Source organism: Motacilla alba, chromosome 6 (genome assembly GCF_015832195.1).
Source record: "Motacilla alba alba isolate MOTALB_02 chromosome 6, Motacilla_alba_V1.0_pri, whole genome shotgun sequence".
In the NCBI taxonomy this organism is placed as follows: domain Eukaryota; kingdom Metazoa; phylum Chordata; class Aves; order Passeriformes; family Motacillidae; genus Motacilla; species Motacilla alba.
In genome coordinates, this window is record NC_052021.1 from 27,430,786 (window position 1) to 27,446,635 (window position 15,850).

Consider the following 15,850-nt stretch of genomic DNA (forward strand, 5'->3'; position numbering starts at 1 on the left):
GATGGGTGGGCAGGAACTTGCGGAGGGCTCTGACCTGTGGCTGCGGCGGGAGCGCGATGGGACGCTGCGTCTCCCTGACGGGCTCCTGCCTCGGTAGGAACTTGCCGCGCTATTTTAATTTGGAAAGGCGTGAAATTTTTGCGGGGGGTTTGTTTTGTCCTTACCCCCACCCTCGACGTTAAACTAGCAGAGCAGTTTTTTCTTTTTTTCTTTTTTTTTTCCCTTCCCCTCAATGAGCAGAAGGGATCAATATTTAAAAATTTTTATAAACTTTTTAGAAAATGCCAAGGCACGCATTTTCTTCTCTCTTCCTCTGAACACCCAACTTTGTTTTAGCGCCCGTGGTCGCGGCTGTAGGAATGCGCGCAGGGAGCTGCAGCCCCGCTTGGTCTCTCCCTGCCCTCTGCGGTTGCAGTCTCATGGTAAGGAGGGCTCGGGGCGCGGAGGGCGCGGGGCAGGGGCTGCCTCCCCCAGGCCCCCCGCCCGCCTCCCGCCGCCCTCGGCCGCCCCACTCCGAGATGCTCTTCCCTGACGGCCCCGGGGAATCGGCCACGACCGGGGGAGAACTTGCATCCCGCAGGAGCAGGTTCTGAGCGGTGTTTGGGGGGGGCATGGGAATAGAGAGCTCCCGGCGTCTCCATCCCATGTGCTGCGCATCTTTCGGGAAGAGCCGGCAATCCCGAATTCCGAGTTCCCCGTCCCGTTGGCTGCACTTTTCCAAGTTATTGTTGGTAAATGGTGAGGAACTGTCCGTCAGCAGCCCCGGGAACCGCACGTGGGACAAAGGCAGCCGCTGGAGTGTGGTGGCTGCTGTGAATAGAGGGAGGGAAGGCAATTAGCTGCCGTGTTGTTGGGGCTTTTTACTTGTCAAACTGGAGCCTCGTTGCTTTTGTTATTGCCGTGTAAAGGGAAATCGTGGGGTTTTGTTTTGGTATTAAGGGCCTTAGAGGTTGCTGGCTGACACTGCACACGCGAAGGCCAGAGCAGCGCAGGGAGAGGACCAGGGACGGGGCTCCGGCGGACAGAGACTGCACAGATTTTCCCCTGTTTACTTCTTCTGCTCCTTTTCTTTTTTTTTTTTCCCCGGGGCCTGGGTACCAGTTTGTGTTTCGTTGTCATTTGTTATATTTTGTTTAGCCCGTGGGCCCTGCAGATTAAACTGCCGCTTAAAAGGCAAACTTGGATGCACTCAAGGTCTCCTTCCTTGAAACAGTTTTATTTTTACCCCTATATTTATTTGGTCCTGTTGTTTCACTCTTTGGGGGTGAGGGGGGAGAGAACTCGTTGATGTGATCACCCAGATGTGCGTAGGGAAGACAAGTGTTTGCAGCTGCTCTCCTCCAGTGCCTCGTCTGCAGCAGCATCCGTCCCACATGGCGATCGCTCCCCGTGCGTGCGGCATCCATCAGTGTTGACAAATTTCCTTAGAAAGTGAGGGGGGGAACAACGCAGCCACCTTTTCCAAATTGTTTCCCTTTAAACCACCCTTTTTGGCTTTCTGCCTTGTTGCAGAGTAACTGCTTTACAACTTTGGGGGAAAGGATAAAAAGGAGATGAGAGATTGACTCTTGGCAAACTCGGATGACCGTGATAGCTGGCTCAGATTTAGGAAGTGGGCATCTTGTAGTGCTTGCAGGCAAGAGCAAGGCACAGGGCAGAAGGCTTTACCCTTGCTTAGTTCAGCAATGCTCTCGGGTGCCCCTGTTAATTCTCATTTAGGAACAGCTTGGGAAAATACAGTAACCAGGGCACCATATCTCAAAGTTCCTCTTGCATCCCTGTTGCAGTAGGTCAGTGTTTTACAGAAATATTAAATACTAAAGGAAAAGGGAGGAGGGGGAGAGAACAGAGCTAATGGTAAAGGTCTGCCAAATGTCACCTCAGTGTTACAATGACAAGAAAATACACTTTCCTTACAGCTCTCCCCCTAAGAAATTTGTTTTGAGGGATTTGACAATCTTGCAGATAAAGTGACTGCTTGCTACACTTAACTGATCATGCTCCCTCACGGCCGGCCGGCGTTTTCTCGCTGCACTTAGTGATACCTGCGCAACCTGGCTTGGAGTAGCATTGTCATTGATTTCCAAAGTAACTGCTTTTTAGCTCTTGTGAACAGACATACCTGCGTGGGGGGGGCGGAGGTGGGGGGGGAGAAAGTCTTTTCCCCACTCCCTGGAAGGATGATGGTAAAGTGCTATATTGGAAAAGACAGGAGGCTTCTCTAAATTTTGATAACTGCAGCCGACAATTTAGAAATAAGACACTTCTCACAGCCAACATGACAGTGGATTTTGAGCATTCAGAAAACACCAGGCCAAAAAACTGGAGACATCTTGATCTTTTAAGACAGCTTTTCCAGTACTTTAAGTGAAGGGGGGGAGCGGGGAAAGAAAAAGAGAGAGAAAAGCTGCAAGGAAAATAATACAAAGCCAGCACAATTGGCATCTAGACAGTAAAGAAAAAAAGTTTTTGAGGTTAACAGAAGGAAAGACAAAGCTGTTATGTACCCGAGGGATGCAATTTTAGTGGGAATGGAAGATTTGAGTGGTAAAGGAGGAGCGCTTGCCTCTGGGTTCTCTCTCTTCCAGCAGTTCGGCTGCTGGCATCTCAATTTGAATTGCTGGGTGAGTAGCACTTTCTGCGTGCGCGCTTTCCGTCTTGACCATTGAACTTCTGATGTGACTTCTCTCCCTCTCCTCCTCTCTCCCTCTCCTTCCCTTTCTTCCTGTGTGGAATCAAAAAAAAAAAAAATGGGGAGGGGGGGAGCGTGAGAAACCGAGCAAGCATCTCCAGCTGTGACCTTTGTTAGCTACATTGTTTTTATTTATTTATTTTATGGTAATCGTCTTTTCTAGTAGGGGGAAGCGCGACTTTTCGATGCCGCTTAATTTGGCAGCAGTGGCGAGGAGCGAGCGGCAGAGCCGCTGTCGCGACACAATGGTGCAGCGGGACAGTTGTTGCACTCCTCCTCTGCGCCCTTCCCTCCGCCCGGGTTTGGGGTTTGCTTGGGGGGGCGGGAGGGGGAAAGGGATTTTTTTCCTGGTGCATCCAGGGTGGGATCGGGGTGTGTTGGCGGGGCGGTGTTTCAGAGCCCGGTGTGCAGCAGGTTTCGGGGGCTGATTCCTGGCTGCTGAACAATGGTTACCAGCGAGGGAGAAGTGTGTGCGCGTGTAGAGCTGTGTTACATCTGCAGTCAGGCACTCACACAGTGACCATGACATCACTAGCTTTTCTTCTCTTTTTTTCCTTTGGGGTGGAGGGGGCCACTTCAAAGCTTTCTTCAGTTCAGTACGATATTTCCTAAACTCTGAAACCATGAAGGTAAAAATGTTTGGGTTTTATGTTTTTTTTTTTCTTTAAGGAAGAAAAGTTGGTTTGTAGCAGGGCACATATGTTATAGTTAAGGGGGTTTGGAGATGGAATGGTTTAACTCTTGTCATACACAAAACGAGATTTTTTGTTTTAATTATTAAAAATACTACATAGTACTATTTATTGGGTGCTTTTGATCCTGTGTTTGGTTGACAGTTAAATTTTCTGAGTTCTTCAGAAAGCTCAGCTGTAGTGTGAAAGGGGAAAATTTTAGGGACACTGCATAAGAATTATTTTACCCAGGGATAAAGGAGTATGAAAAATCAGACTGAATGCTGATAAATATGAGGTAACACATGTTTTAATACAGTGGTTCTGTGTTTGCTGTCAGAAGTCCATGAGACTTTCTTTTTCTCATTATTATATATTGCAGAAAGTAAAGTCACCCCTCAGCCTATTTTGTGTATTACCCTTGCTTGGAAACAGAAAATAGAAACTTATTGGAGAATTCTACAACGCATCACATTTTCACTGTTGGTTTTGTGGAAGTCTTGAGTTTCTGCTGTTTCCTTCTCTAACTCTGCTAGACTTGCTTACAGAGTCACTCAGTCTAGGAGGAGGATTTCTATCACTTCAATACTCTGTGGTGCCTTTGCCTGATTAGCTTAGTTGATTTATTTATCTATCTTTTCTTATATAAAACAAGGGATAAAATTCTGTAGAATCTGTCTAAAATTAATTAATCTAAAAGGACAGTTATTTAGATGTTTCTTCTTTCACTGCGTGTTGTTGCATATGCAGGTTTTACAAGACTGGTGGTGAGATCCCACAGATATTATACCTTTAGAGGAATTTTTTTTTACTGTGACTTGGGGCAAAAGGCCTGACAGCACTGTTTAAATGTGCCTATTACTTTTCTTCTGAAATACTTGCAAGGTGTCTCAGTTCTGATGTGCATTTAACATACCATTTTTACGGAAACTTTTTTGAATTTATGCAAGAAATAATTGGTCTGGATTTACTTAATTGCATCAGTTAATTGTGCAGCACGAAATGTTTTTAGCATATAAAAAATTGAAAACAGTTTTTAGAGCCTTGTTATTTGTTAAAGAATTTAATATACATTTGCTTACAAGTGTTGCAAATCGGTGTTGAACACAGTCCGCTGTGAATGCTGCATTTTAAAAAGCTGTACTGAAAACTTGCCATCATATCTTAAGGAATGTATGTGCATGGTAGTTTTTTAATAATGCTGTTATTACTGAAATTGCCAAGTACAAGAAGGCATAGGCATACATGCTAATTTTCCTTCATTTCTTGCAGTTTTTTAACAGCCTCACATTCAAGTTCTTGCTGTAGACAGAAATCACAGATACCCTAATAAAAATCAGGAGCTGTTTCTCCTACAGTATATATGTCTGTCTAGTGCTGAAATAAGTGGTTTATAAGCAGGAATTAAAGCTGTTTATAATGAGGCATTTCAGAGAATGTTGGGCAGTAAATCAAATTACATGACTAGGTGTTCACACAAAAGCATGGAGCAAGGTCTGTCGGGGCAATTGTAATCACTATTTTGCTTATATTTGCTTTTTTTCTCTGCTCTCATCTTCTCTTAATTTTTGTGCTTGTGTTATTGCTCTGTGCCTCTCTCTTTCCTACCCTATTCGTGTTCAGAACCATTTCCCAAAGACCTGCTTTGGTTTCACCCATCTCTTTGCTTAGTGGTTGTGCATCCAGCACACCTTGTACTGGTATGGCTTAGCAAAAAGGTATTTTTCAGTTTTAATGTAATATATGCCAAGTGTTTTTTCTTTTTTGCCTTGCTATAATGAACGAAGGCTTGCCTGCTCTGCAGAGATGGTATCTGTCTAGTAGTTAAAATTAACTAAATTATGCAGAGAAAGCACTGAGTATTTGTAAAGCACATTGGGGGAGAAACTGCCTCTCCTTTTGTAATGGAAGAAATAAATATGGGTGCTTTATTACCTGAAACTTGAAGGGACGGAGCACTACCCTGTCCTACTGGTATGGGAAAGTCCACCTGTTGATCAAATAATCTCTAATGTTATACTCAGTGTAAGGCTTGCCTGGATTCATGCAGGCCACAGTTCTGGGCTATCGATGGTGTAACTGGTGTGTGAATTCATATGCCAAGGTGAGGCAGAGCAGGTGAGCAGAGTGCTTTTTCTCTTTATCAGTGAAGCTTTAAGAGAATAAGTGAGGTAAAATCTAACTGCTGTAAATGTAATCTCAGTGTTGATGAAGGATCTCAAATGATACACTTGTGTAGCAGGTGCTTGTTTGGGTCTAAACTGACATTAGAGTAGCACCACATTGTCCAAGACTACAGCATTTAACTTGTATTTAAAACCCCAAGTTTCTATCTTTAACTTAAAAAAAAAACCCCAAAAATCTACTCCAAATACAATTGCAATAAACTTACAGCCCACAACAGCTTTGAAAGCAGAGTGTGAGCACACTTAATAATGTTTTACTACTAGTGTGTTTTATCCTCCTGCATCGGAACTAACAGGCGGTAATTAGATAGCTAAACCCCAGTCCTTCCCCTTGTACACTAGAGGATTTGGCGTATGCTAATTGTCACCAGATCATTTCACATAATTGCCTTTCGGCGAAATTAAGTGGAAATTTCCTGAACATCTTAAATCCTCATTTCCCCACCCCCTCCCCTCAGTACCTTCGCACCCTTGACAGGAAGGATGTGGAAAAATGTCAAGCACGGTGGCTTAGCTCTCCAGTATTCAGGGGACACTTCATCTGAGTTAAAGAGGGGAAAAAAAACAAAATTATTCTTTTCATGAATGAATTGCTGGACACTTAGAGGCAGGAAGCTGATTTTGTTGTTTTGTCTGAGAGACTGCTAATAGACCATGGGGTTTTATTGAAAGCCAGCAGTTCTTGCGGGAGCAGGTAGGCACTCGCTGGCCTGGGAAGTGGTTGGAGGGGAAGGGGAAGAAACAGAAGGCTGCAAAAGTGTGTTTGTGTGCGTGTCACTGGTTTTGGTTGGTTTTTTTTTTTAATTTATATATTAAGGGTAGGGCAGATGGGGTTGTTGCGGGGGGTTTGGGGTTATTTTTTAAGGCTCTGACTGGGGAGGGTATTGTCCCAGCACATGTTTGTCAGTGCTCCTGTCATCATTTGTGTGAAAGAAGAAAATGAGCCTTTTCTAGCAGGGTGAGTTGTGATTATCAATGGAGGCCTTGTCTCCTGCTACAATGGGCAGTTAGCTTAGGGCAGGACCTTAGGCAGGAATCAGCTACATTAAACTGAGAAAGGGCTCAGACCACTATATCAGCCATAAAGGAGCAAGGGGAAGTAGTTTTCAGGAATGCTTAGTCAGGTGTGAAAGCATCCTTAAAAAATAAATTGTGACTTCACTAGCTGTACACGTCTGGGTGAAATTAAATCTTTGATATTTTTCAGGAAATGCTTCATCACTTGTGTTGAATTTTTAAGCTTGGGAAGGGGATGAGTACCAAGTTACATGTAGCTGGTGGGTTTGGTTGCCTTTAGCTTCTTAATTAACCTAAATGGTGTGCATTTTCCTTGGTGTAGTTTGGGGTGACACTCAGAGTGGCTACGGATGTGGATGATCCCCAGACATGCAGTGGTGCTTACAGATGCTCTGCTTTGGGTGGTGGTGACTCTGCTGGAAGTGGAAAAATATTTCAATATTTGCAGCAATATTTTGGGATTTGCCTTTACTTGCAACTTAATTTCCTGCTTCGTGTGGGGTGTCAGGGTGGTAAGGGGGTGAGTGTGGTGTAAAGATGTCATTCCTAGGCAGAATCAGGGAGAGATCAACCTTTAGGAAAAAAAGGAACTCCTTTTATGAGCATCTTTGGAACTGCAGAGCAGTTCAGGAGCATCTGTTAGCATTTCACTGGCCACAGTCAGCAAAACTGCAATAGCATCAGCAGGAAAATACAGAGAAACACCCTTTTTTAAATGTGAGCTGATATTGAATGGTACTTCTTGCTAAGCCCAGGGAGCAACTCCAGGAGGGCCTACTAATTCAAGACCACTGTCGACCTGCATCCACCCTGGAGGAGGGGAAAAGGCTGACAAACCCTCTTCTGTGCTGCTTTTGTTTTATTGTATTGTATTAGCTCCTAAAAGGACTTTCAGGGCCCATCTTTCTTCAGCAGAAAAGGAGAAAAGGAGAGCAGTGGGGAAGAGGAGGACATGGCAAAAAGACAGGCGGAGCTCTAACTCCATTTGTTTTCAGTTTTTGATTAATAGGTTTCAAGGAGGATGGAGAGCTCTCATTCCTCTGCTAGTGAAGGAAGGGGCCAGGGCTCTGGGGTCCGGGTGTGAGCACTTGCTCAGTCCCTCCTGGTCGTGGGTGGTTGAGGGGTGCCTGGTGGGCTGCAGCACCTTCCTGCCTCACCGGGCTTGAAGGACATTTCAAAGGCCACTCAGGTCAGGATAAGGGGAGCAGCTACATGGGCTATGCTGGCAGCTACTGGAGTTTCAGGCCGGGTTGCTGCAGGAGCCTCTCCCTGCCCTTGGGATGCACTGGAAAGGAGTCAGAGGCCAGAGGCTTTGGCTGCTGCCACGCTGACATGGCATAATGGCTTGTTTTCAGCCTGGGTGGCTTTTTGTGCAGATCTGCCTTTGCTAACCCCACATTATCCTGGTGAGGACATCCTCTGGTGACTCTGGCATGTTTTTTTCTGACTTGGAGTTGATATGATACCGTGGTTTTATTACCAAAACCAAACAAGCCATGAATTTGCGAGCAGAAATTGCAGTTGTAAACTCTTCCTGTTTAGAGGTTGGTTTCTCTTTGTGTGCTCAACAATACAATGTTTCATCTTGTGCAAGTCCTATGTTGCTTTCAGAGACTTAGAAACTATTGATTTATACAGCATGTATTAACTTCTTCAATAAATGGGGAGTATTCATCAGTGGGGTGTATTAAATTGGGCTGTATACGCATAGAAGCATCTTTCATCCTGTTAATGAAATGTCCTTACCATGCAACAAAGACTAATACACAGCAATTTATACACACAATCCCCTGCAGTTTAAATCTGAAGTTCAGATAGGTTTTTTTGTTCCCTAAAGGCACCTATCAGAACTCAGTCTAAATGGATCTCAGTACTCCTTTCAAACATTTATCGGTCCAAAATTTGTTGTGCTTTTGGTGTGGGAATTTTTTTCGTTCTGGAGCTCCATTATTGTTTAAACTGATCTGTGTTTAAGCACTCCCAGAAGCATTTCAAATTCATATAGAGAGGTTTAGTAGTAGAGCCCCTATGGGGACAATTTCTTCTGGTTGCTTCAGGCAGCAGTTATCAAGAAAAGCAAACTTCTCTTGTCTTTTTGCAATTCTTTACCATGCCCTCTAACCTAGCATATGAGACCTCAGCTTTCAATGGAGAGGGGTGATTTATCAGCAGAGGGCTTGGTACCTCTTAGGTGCTGGGATTTCTCTTTAGAAATCTCCACTTGTTCCAGTCCTGTTAGCACATGCCCTGATGCTAATCTGTGTGTACCAGTGCAGCTCCCCTTCCCATGCCTGACAGAGCCATAAATGGAGCTCTTCAACTTGCCAGGGAAACGCCTGCATCTCACAATGGCTCTTAGCTTAAAAGTGCCCTTGATAAAGTGCTCACAAATGTATATTGGAGAATATTGCCTTTTGCAGGAGGATCTAAAGTCATCTGATGGGTGTCTCCTATTGATGGCTTCTGTGGTTTACCTTTCATTGCCAGTGGATGGGGTTAGGACCATACTTGTTACTCAGGCAGAGCTCCTATTGACTTCAAAGGAAGATGCATCTGCAGGATTAATCCTGCTCTTTCCCAGATAGTCCTTTATTTTTCCTTTCCAAGGAAGCTTAGTTAACTTCAGGAACGGTACTTTAAAAGAGGACCTTGTTTAGTATATTATGCATGTTTAGCTTGGCTTGCAAATTGTGTGTGCTATTCTGAGGGGAGTTATGGTCCCTTTCCCCAGTGTGTGTTAACAGTGCAAAACAGAGTGGAACCCTGTCCCTGGGTAGTGGTACAGATGCAGACTGACTCACTGGGAAGTGGATCACACTGGTCTGTCCCAGAGAGCATGTTTTTGAGCAGTTTCTCCCTTTCTCCTGGTACATTCTTCCCCCACCTCTGCCCCAGCATCATCAGTGTCAAAAGAGTATCCTACCATTGCACTTTTATGTGAGTGGTCCATTTGAGTGTATGGCAGTAACCTAAACAAAAATTACTTACCAGGGGAAAAATTTGCAGACTTAAGGCTCAAACTCTTAATTGTTGATTTTTATTTCTTTTTCCTTCTGCTTTTTATTTATCTCTGAAACATGTTAAGTGAAATACATCATAGTTTAGCAGTTGTTCTGTTTTGTGGAGATATTGTGGGCAGTCTTGGTATATCAAAGCAAGGAGTGGTGGTTTCCCACAGTTTACATGTAACCCCCTGTGGTACATCTGGCTTTGGTGATGGAGCCATGTCAGTCCAGCTTTCCTCTCACGTGTTGTTTCTTGTTTGTCGGCTTAAGTCTGACCCTCTAATGTTATTCTACTTATTTTTTTAACTAACCAGCTCCAGTTTCTGTGAAAATAAGCTCTCTGTGGAAGACAGCACTTAATGTCTGTCAGGGTCCGGGTGAGGTTTACAATGATGTGAAGATAGAGCTGGGAGAGCACAAAGCTCATGCTAATACAGCATGTATTAACTTCTTCAATAAATGGGGTCACACGGTGGGTCACCTAACAGCAGGAGTTCACACAATTCTTGGCCAGGAAAAATAGCTCTTTTTGGAAATGATCATTTTTGTGAACCTCATCAGCTGGTCATTTGGCTTGTAATGTCATGTGTTGTTGAGGAGATGCCTGCTACTTTGTATGGTGTGAAATATAATTTGTTAGGTGAAACCCTTACCAAAGCTTTCAGTTACTTTCAGACTGCTTGTGTTGGTTCACTTGAAAGAGAGCGGGTTTTGGGTTAGAGCATCTCCTTTGGCTTTTTAACTTGGAGAGCCAAATCCTCCTGTCTCCTCCTGGTGGGAAACCATTATGGATCCAAGTGGCCAAAAGTTGTCCTTGGCTGCTCAGCTGGCAGATCTGACCCACAAGCCAGCCAGCACAGCGTGCTGTTAAACACAGTGCTGGCTGTCATGACCATGTCCTTTCCTGTGTGGTGGCCACTTGATAGGGGAATCCCCTGTGCCAAGTGCTTGGTCGTGGAGAGGAATCACCCCATGCAAGGGTGGCAGAAAAGATGAACATGGTGAAGAACACAGGAGAAGTTGGAGGAAGCACAAGTACAGCTCTTGTCTGGCTCCTTTTGGATGCACACTTTTTTTGCAGTTATCAAAGCAGTGAGCCCAAATAGCTACTTATGGCAGGGACTGGGGGAGCCAAAGGGGCTTCATTTGGCCAAAGAATGGTGAAGGGACTTCTTGTTTACTCAGGGAAGACAGGTGTTTCTTTTCCTCCTTGCTCCCAGTTTGTCTTCCCTCTTACTTCTCCACAGTCTAGAAGCTCATTCCCAAAGAATAATTGAATTATTTTTGAAATGCTTTTAAGAGAAGCTCCGATCAGATAATAGCAATAGCTTGTCTAAGGTGGCACGGTGAGGGTGTGTGTGTGTGTGTGTGTGTGTTTGGGGGTGCTGGGGAGTGAGCAGTGGGCTTGGAGCCATCCTGGAGCAGGAGGGAGAGCAGGAGAGTGCTGGCAGACCCTGAACAGCAGCGGCGCTATCGCGGCCACCATGGTATCACTACTTTATTTTAATGTGATTCCTTTTACTTGATGTTAATGCAAGTTGTTCCTTACTTAAAGTAATAAAAGGAAATGAAGACACATTCTAAAATGAAACCTGACTCTAATCCATTCATCATCTAATACCAGCCTCTTTATCTTTGCTGGTACCTAATCTGGTTAAATGTCCCTGTTGTAGGATTTTAGTGAAAATCCTCTATGGGGAATAGGGTTTTTTGCAATTGGATTACTCGCAGTAAATGGTCCAGCAGTTCAGCTGGTTTCAGCTTAATTTTTTCTTTGTGATCTTGTAAGGGTAACTTACAGTTCAGCCTGCCTTTTTCTTTCATTCATTCACTCCTTTTTAATTTTTTTTTAAATTGTTGTTGAGGAAAATATTTTTTTCCCCCAGAGCGAGGAATGTGATAGGGAAAACCTCATGATATCTACGTGATTATTCCCCCTACAAGAATGTTAATTTCAATGGCTTTATCTGGGGGGTTTTGCCATTATTTATATAGCTGAATATTTTAGTAGCCTAATTAATCAGTATCCAGTTTCCATTTATTAGCGCTCTCTGATGAATTGATAATTAATCAGCTCTTCTAAAATATATATATAAAATATGCAGGTGATCGCTTGTCAGCTTAATGCTTGCAGATGAAGGGAATACTCCAGCACTACAAAGGCTTTTTATCTGGAGTATTTGCAATGAGCAGTAAAATGCAGAACTGAGAGTGAGGACAGGAAGGGGAGAGGAAAAGACCTACAGGTCAGTGAGCATTTGGGTCTCTTGCTAATTAAATGGGGGACTCTCTCAGCCCCTCACTGAGGAGTCTGCCTGCATCTTGGAGGTGAAGCACAAGATTATAAAAGAAAAAGGAAAATTTTAAAGAATTGCTGTTGCTCCATACAGGAGCATGACAGGTCAAAAAGATTAAAGAACCTCAACAGCAGGGAAAGTGTATGAGGAGGTTTTAAGCAAGAGGGTGGGAAAACTGCAAGGGTGACACCAAGAAGGAATCTGGAAAAGTCTGAGGATCACATTGAAATTCTGGCTACTCAGATTTTTGTGTGTTGTACCTCATGCTGTAGTGGGGGGATGCCCAGCACTGCTCTAACAGTGTCAACCTTTTTCTCTTGACAGTCTAACAAAGTGCCAGTTGTGCAGCACCCACACCATGTACACCCTCTTACGCCGCTTATCACATACAGCAATGAGCACTTCACACCAGGAAACCCTCCTCCACACTTACCAGCTGACGTAGACCCCAAAACAGGTAGGTGGGAAGTATTTTGGGGTTTCTTTTGAGAGGGGGTGGATGGATCTTCCCTTTTTGTGCATTAGGGGAGAGGAGTGCGGGAGAATGGATTTCCCATGCTGGAGCACCAAAGGGGGCATGTAAAATGTCAAATCCAGACAAAATACTTTCTTTTTAAGCCAATTAGACTTCAGAAGGAAACCTACTGGGTGAATTTTCATAGAGCTTCTGCAGGGTGACACCAGAGTTGCATGTGTGGGGTCGCTTGCAGGTGTGTTTCTTTGCAAGCATGATACCCCACCTGGTAGTTCAATCTACCAGTGCTTGGTTTGCATGCACGACCCAGAGAATTAAACATGTACATTCTGTGATCTGCACTTACAAAATTGCAGCTGGAATTTTAAAGGTGGTGGGTCATGACCGGTTTCAAAATGAATCTCTTTTAATTCCCCAAATCCCATTGTTTCTGTGTCAGGAGTTCAGCCATTTTTCTTCTATAATGTTGAATTTTCATCCACTGTAACTACTTAGCTCCAGCTTTACACTTGCAACTCTTTTCCCCAATGTAAGTCTACCCAACTCTAAGTTCAGCCTGAAGGGCACTCTGCTTGAATATAGAGCACCACGTAAAATCCTGACTAGATTTATTGGTGTTACAGAATAGAATTTACATGTTATTCTAACTTTTTAAGAGTCCCTTTTTAACCTGAGGTCCCAAAGAAGTCAAACAGTGTCAATCTTCTTTCTCCAGGCTGCGCTGAGTTCCTAGTGGCAGTGGTTTTTGGTTTTGTTAATCCAAACCCCATTTAGTTAATTGGGAAGTTCATCAGAAACAGAATTCATGTCAAAGGAATCACTCAGTGTCAGCCTTAACTTATGCAGATAATTTATCTAAACTCCAGCCCTTGAATGAGACTGTGCATTAGCTGGTTGTCACTCGATATGCTTCAACTGGGGCCCCCTTTTAATTGTGCTTAATGCTGACTTCACGTGGCTTGAAAGGAATCCATCTCCCCATCCCTGGGTATTGCAAGTGAATGGCATAGTCAGCCTCTCATTTAAATAATGGTAGTACAGGGAATAGCTTTTAAATGGTTATCGTAAAACATATGATTAACGTCTGTAGACTGTTTACTTTTCTTCTGTGAACATTCTTTCAAGTGTGCAAATAGCTCACTGGATGGTTAAAGCCCAGTTAATCTGTTTGGGTTTTGTAATGGAGAAAAAGCAATGTCTGCATGAAAATGTCACACAAGGAGATTTAATTTAGAGATTAAAAGCTTCCCAAGTGACTTAAAAAAATAGTTTTTAGACCTGAATACAGGACCCCTTCTTTTTAGTGCTCTCTGTTTTAATTTTGCTTCTGCTGTGTAACTGTGCCCTGGCTTGTTAATTGAAAGACCCAGCTTTGTAACTCTTACTCCTCTGAGTAATTCCTATTTGCTCTTAAGGTAAGGAGCGTTAATATTTAAGGCTTGTGTCTGGAGCTGGTTTCTGCTTTCTGAGTAGGAACTCTACCTCATCCAGAGAGAATGGGTGGGCTCTCTGTCCTCCCCTGCACACCTTCAACATCTGCCCCTGGTTTTACCAAGCATTTCCAGGGGCCCTCACCTCCACTCCTGGTTTCAGAAAAGTTTTCCTAGGTTTGCTCAAAAGCAAACATCATTTGCAATTTTAATGACTTTTAAACTTGTTCTGGAGATTACTTTGGAATAATGCCATGTTATTGAGTACCTCGTCACCACATGGGCAGGGCCTGTGGTCTTTTGGCTGACTTGGAAACTAAAATAACCATGAAGTTGTTTCAGGGTCCATCTTCGTGTTGAACATTTAAGAGAATATCTAGTACAGCATCACACCAAAATTGTGTCTGAGACTGCTAAATTCTAAATAACAAAAATAATTATCTCTGACTGGAGAGGTGACTGAGGGAGTGAATAACATAATTTTTTCTTGCTTAAAAAATAAGAATGTGAAAAAGCCTTTGAAAACTTTAGGTGAAGGCACAAATACTGTAATAAAAGTAAAATGACAGAAATTTAGAAACATATGTGTTTTTTCTTTATATTTTATTTATTTCCACATTTCAGTACTGATGCTGCTTTATGTTCCTCTTCTATAGGAATTCCAAGGCCTCCACATCCTCCAGATATATCTCCTTATTATCCATTATCACCAGGCACTGTAGGACAAATCCCCCATCCGCTAGGATGGTTAGTACCACAGTAAGGAGTTCCATTTTTTAATTTCTTTTTTTCTTTTTCTGATGCATAAAATTTATGTAAAAGATATATGTGTGTGTGTGTATGTATGTGTGTGCATTGGGATGAGTTTGTTTGCCAACTGTCACTTCACTGAGTGTTATGAATTTACCCACCTCATGAAGGTTAATTAAAATAAATGCCAGGTCATGTGGTCATAAACAAACCTGAGCAGCTGGACACAGCTTTGCATGTCATCTCAACCAGCTGACAGCTCATGAAGCATGAATTTCTAAACCCTTCTGCAGAAATGTCCTTTTCTTGTTATTGCCCTTACACTGCACCGCATGAGTTTTTCTCAGATTTGGTTTTCTGGGAGCTCAGGGTGGTTCTCACAGACGTTTTATTTTTTTTTTTTTTTACTAGGGCCATCCTCACTACAAATTTGCAATTTTAAATTTCATTTGCCTTGTCTGTTGAAATCCCTTTTGTTTTTCTTATGAAACAGTAGAGCTTTACATCGGCCATGAGCAGCATTCCTAGTTGAGATGTGGCTGGGCAGTTGGCAATTGGCATCTGAGGAATGGAATTTTAAACAAATGAAAGGAGTTAGTTTACTTTAAAACTGGTTAAGAAAAAAGAAATGGAAAGTTAGTTTGGGGTTTGGTTTTATTTTCAACTCCTCAGATCCCACTTGCAGGGCCTTGCTGGGTATGAGGCTCCCAACAGTAATTGAGTCCTCATTTTCTTTTTTTTTCTTATGTTACCATCTCTCAGTAGGTTTATAATACACTTAAGCACTGCCTAAGCCTTTTGTATAGTATATTTGATTTAAATGCTTATAAAATCCATTTGTATGCTGGATACAACAGTTCTCTGCATTATAAATCAAGATTTTACCCTGTTTTTCTCATGTAACAGGCCTCCTCTATTTTGGGGTGATCATATTTTTTATAGAAATGAATTGCCCAAAGTTCAAAATAGTTTGCTCTTTCTTGAGGTTGTTTCTCCAGCTGTGGTAAAATACCTCTCCACAAGTTTCTCCATGAGGAACTGGAGTTGACAGCCCACAGGAGAGCAGGGCAGGGCAGGAGGTCATATCCCTGCATATCCCCAGGTACTGGGCAAGGAGAGGTGGTGGCATCAGAGGCCTTGGAGATCTTTCTCAAGCACAAAAGTGTTGATGCAGGAGGGGTGGAGCTTCTGGCCATTTTGCAGGCTGCCCTTGCTTGTGGGTGGTCATGCAGCTATTTTGGGTAGAGGTTCCCCCACCCTGAGGGTGAAGCATGTCCATCACCTCTCTGCTGAATGTTGCTTCTCCAGAAGAGCACATCATGAGCAG

The 15,850-nt window shown here is 43.3% G+C and overlaps 1 protein-coding gene across 39 annotated transcripts in view; it reads left to right on the forward strand.

Moving 5' to 3' along the window:
• Nucleotides 1-15,850, forward strand: part of TCF7L2 (transcription factor 7 like 2) — a 173,387-nt gene that overhangs the window by 133,925 nt on the left and 23,612 nt on the right. For 30 of the 39 annotated variants that reach the window (XR_005257421.1, XM_038141202.1, XM_038141210.1 and 27 more), the window contains 2 exons: nt 12,193-12,325; nt 14,430-14,532. Coding sequence is in view for 38 of the 39 variants with exons in the window: in XM_038141202.1 (XP_037997130.1) it covers nt 12,193-12,325; nt 14,430-14,532 (236 nt within the window). In the remaining variant the exon portion in view is untranslated. Of the gene's footprint in view, nt 1-131; nt 423-2,184; nt 2,625-12,192; nt 12,326-14,429; nt 14,533-15,850 lie in introns of those variants that run through there. The other 9 variants (XM_038141193.1, XM_038141197.1, XM_038141208.1 and 6 more) reach the window with 4 other exon arrangements.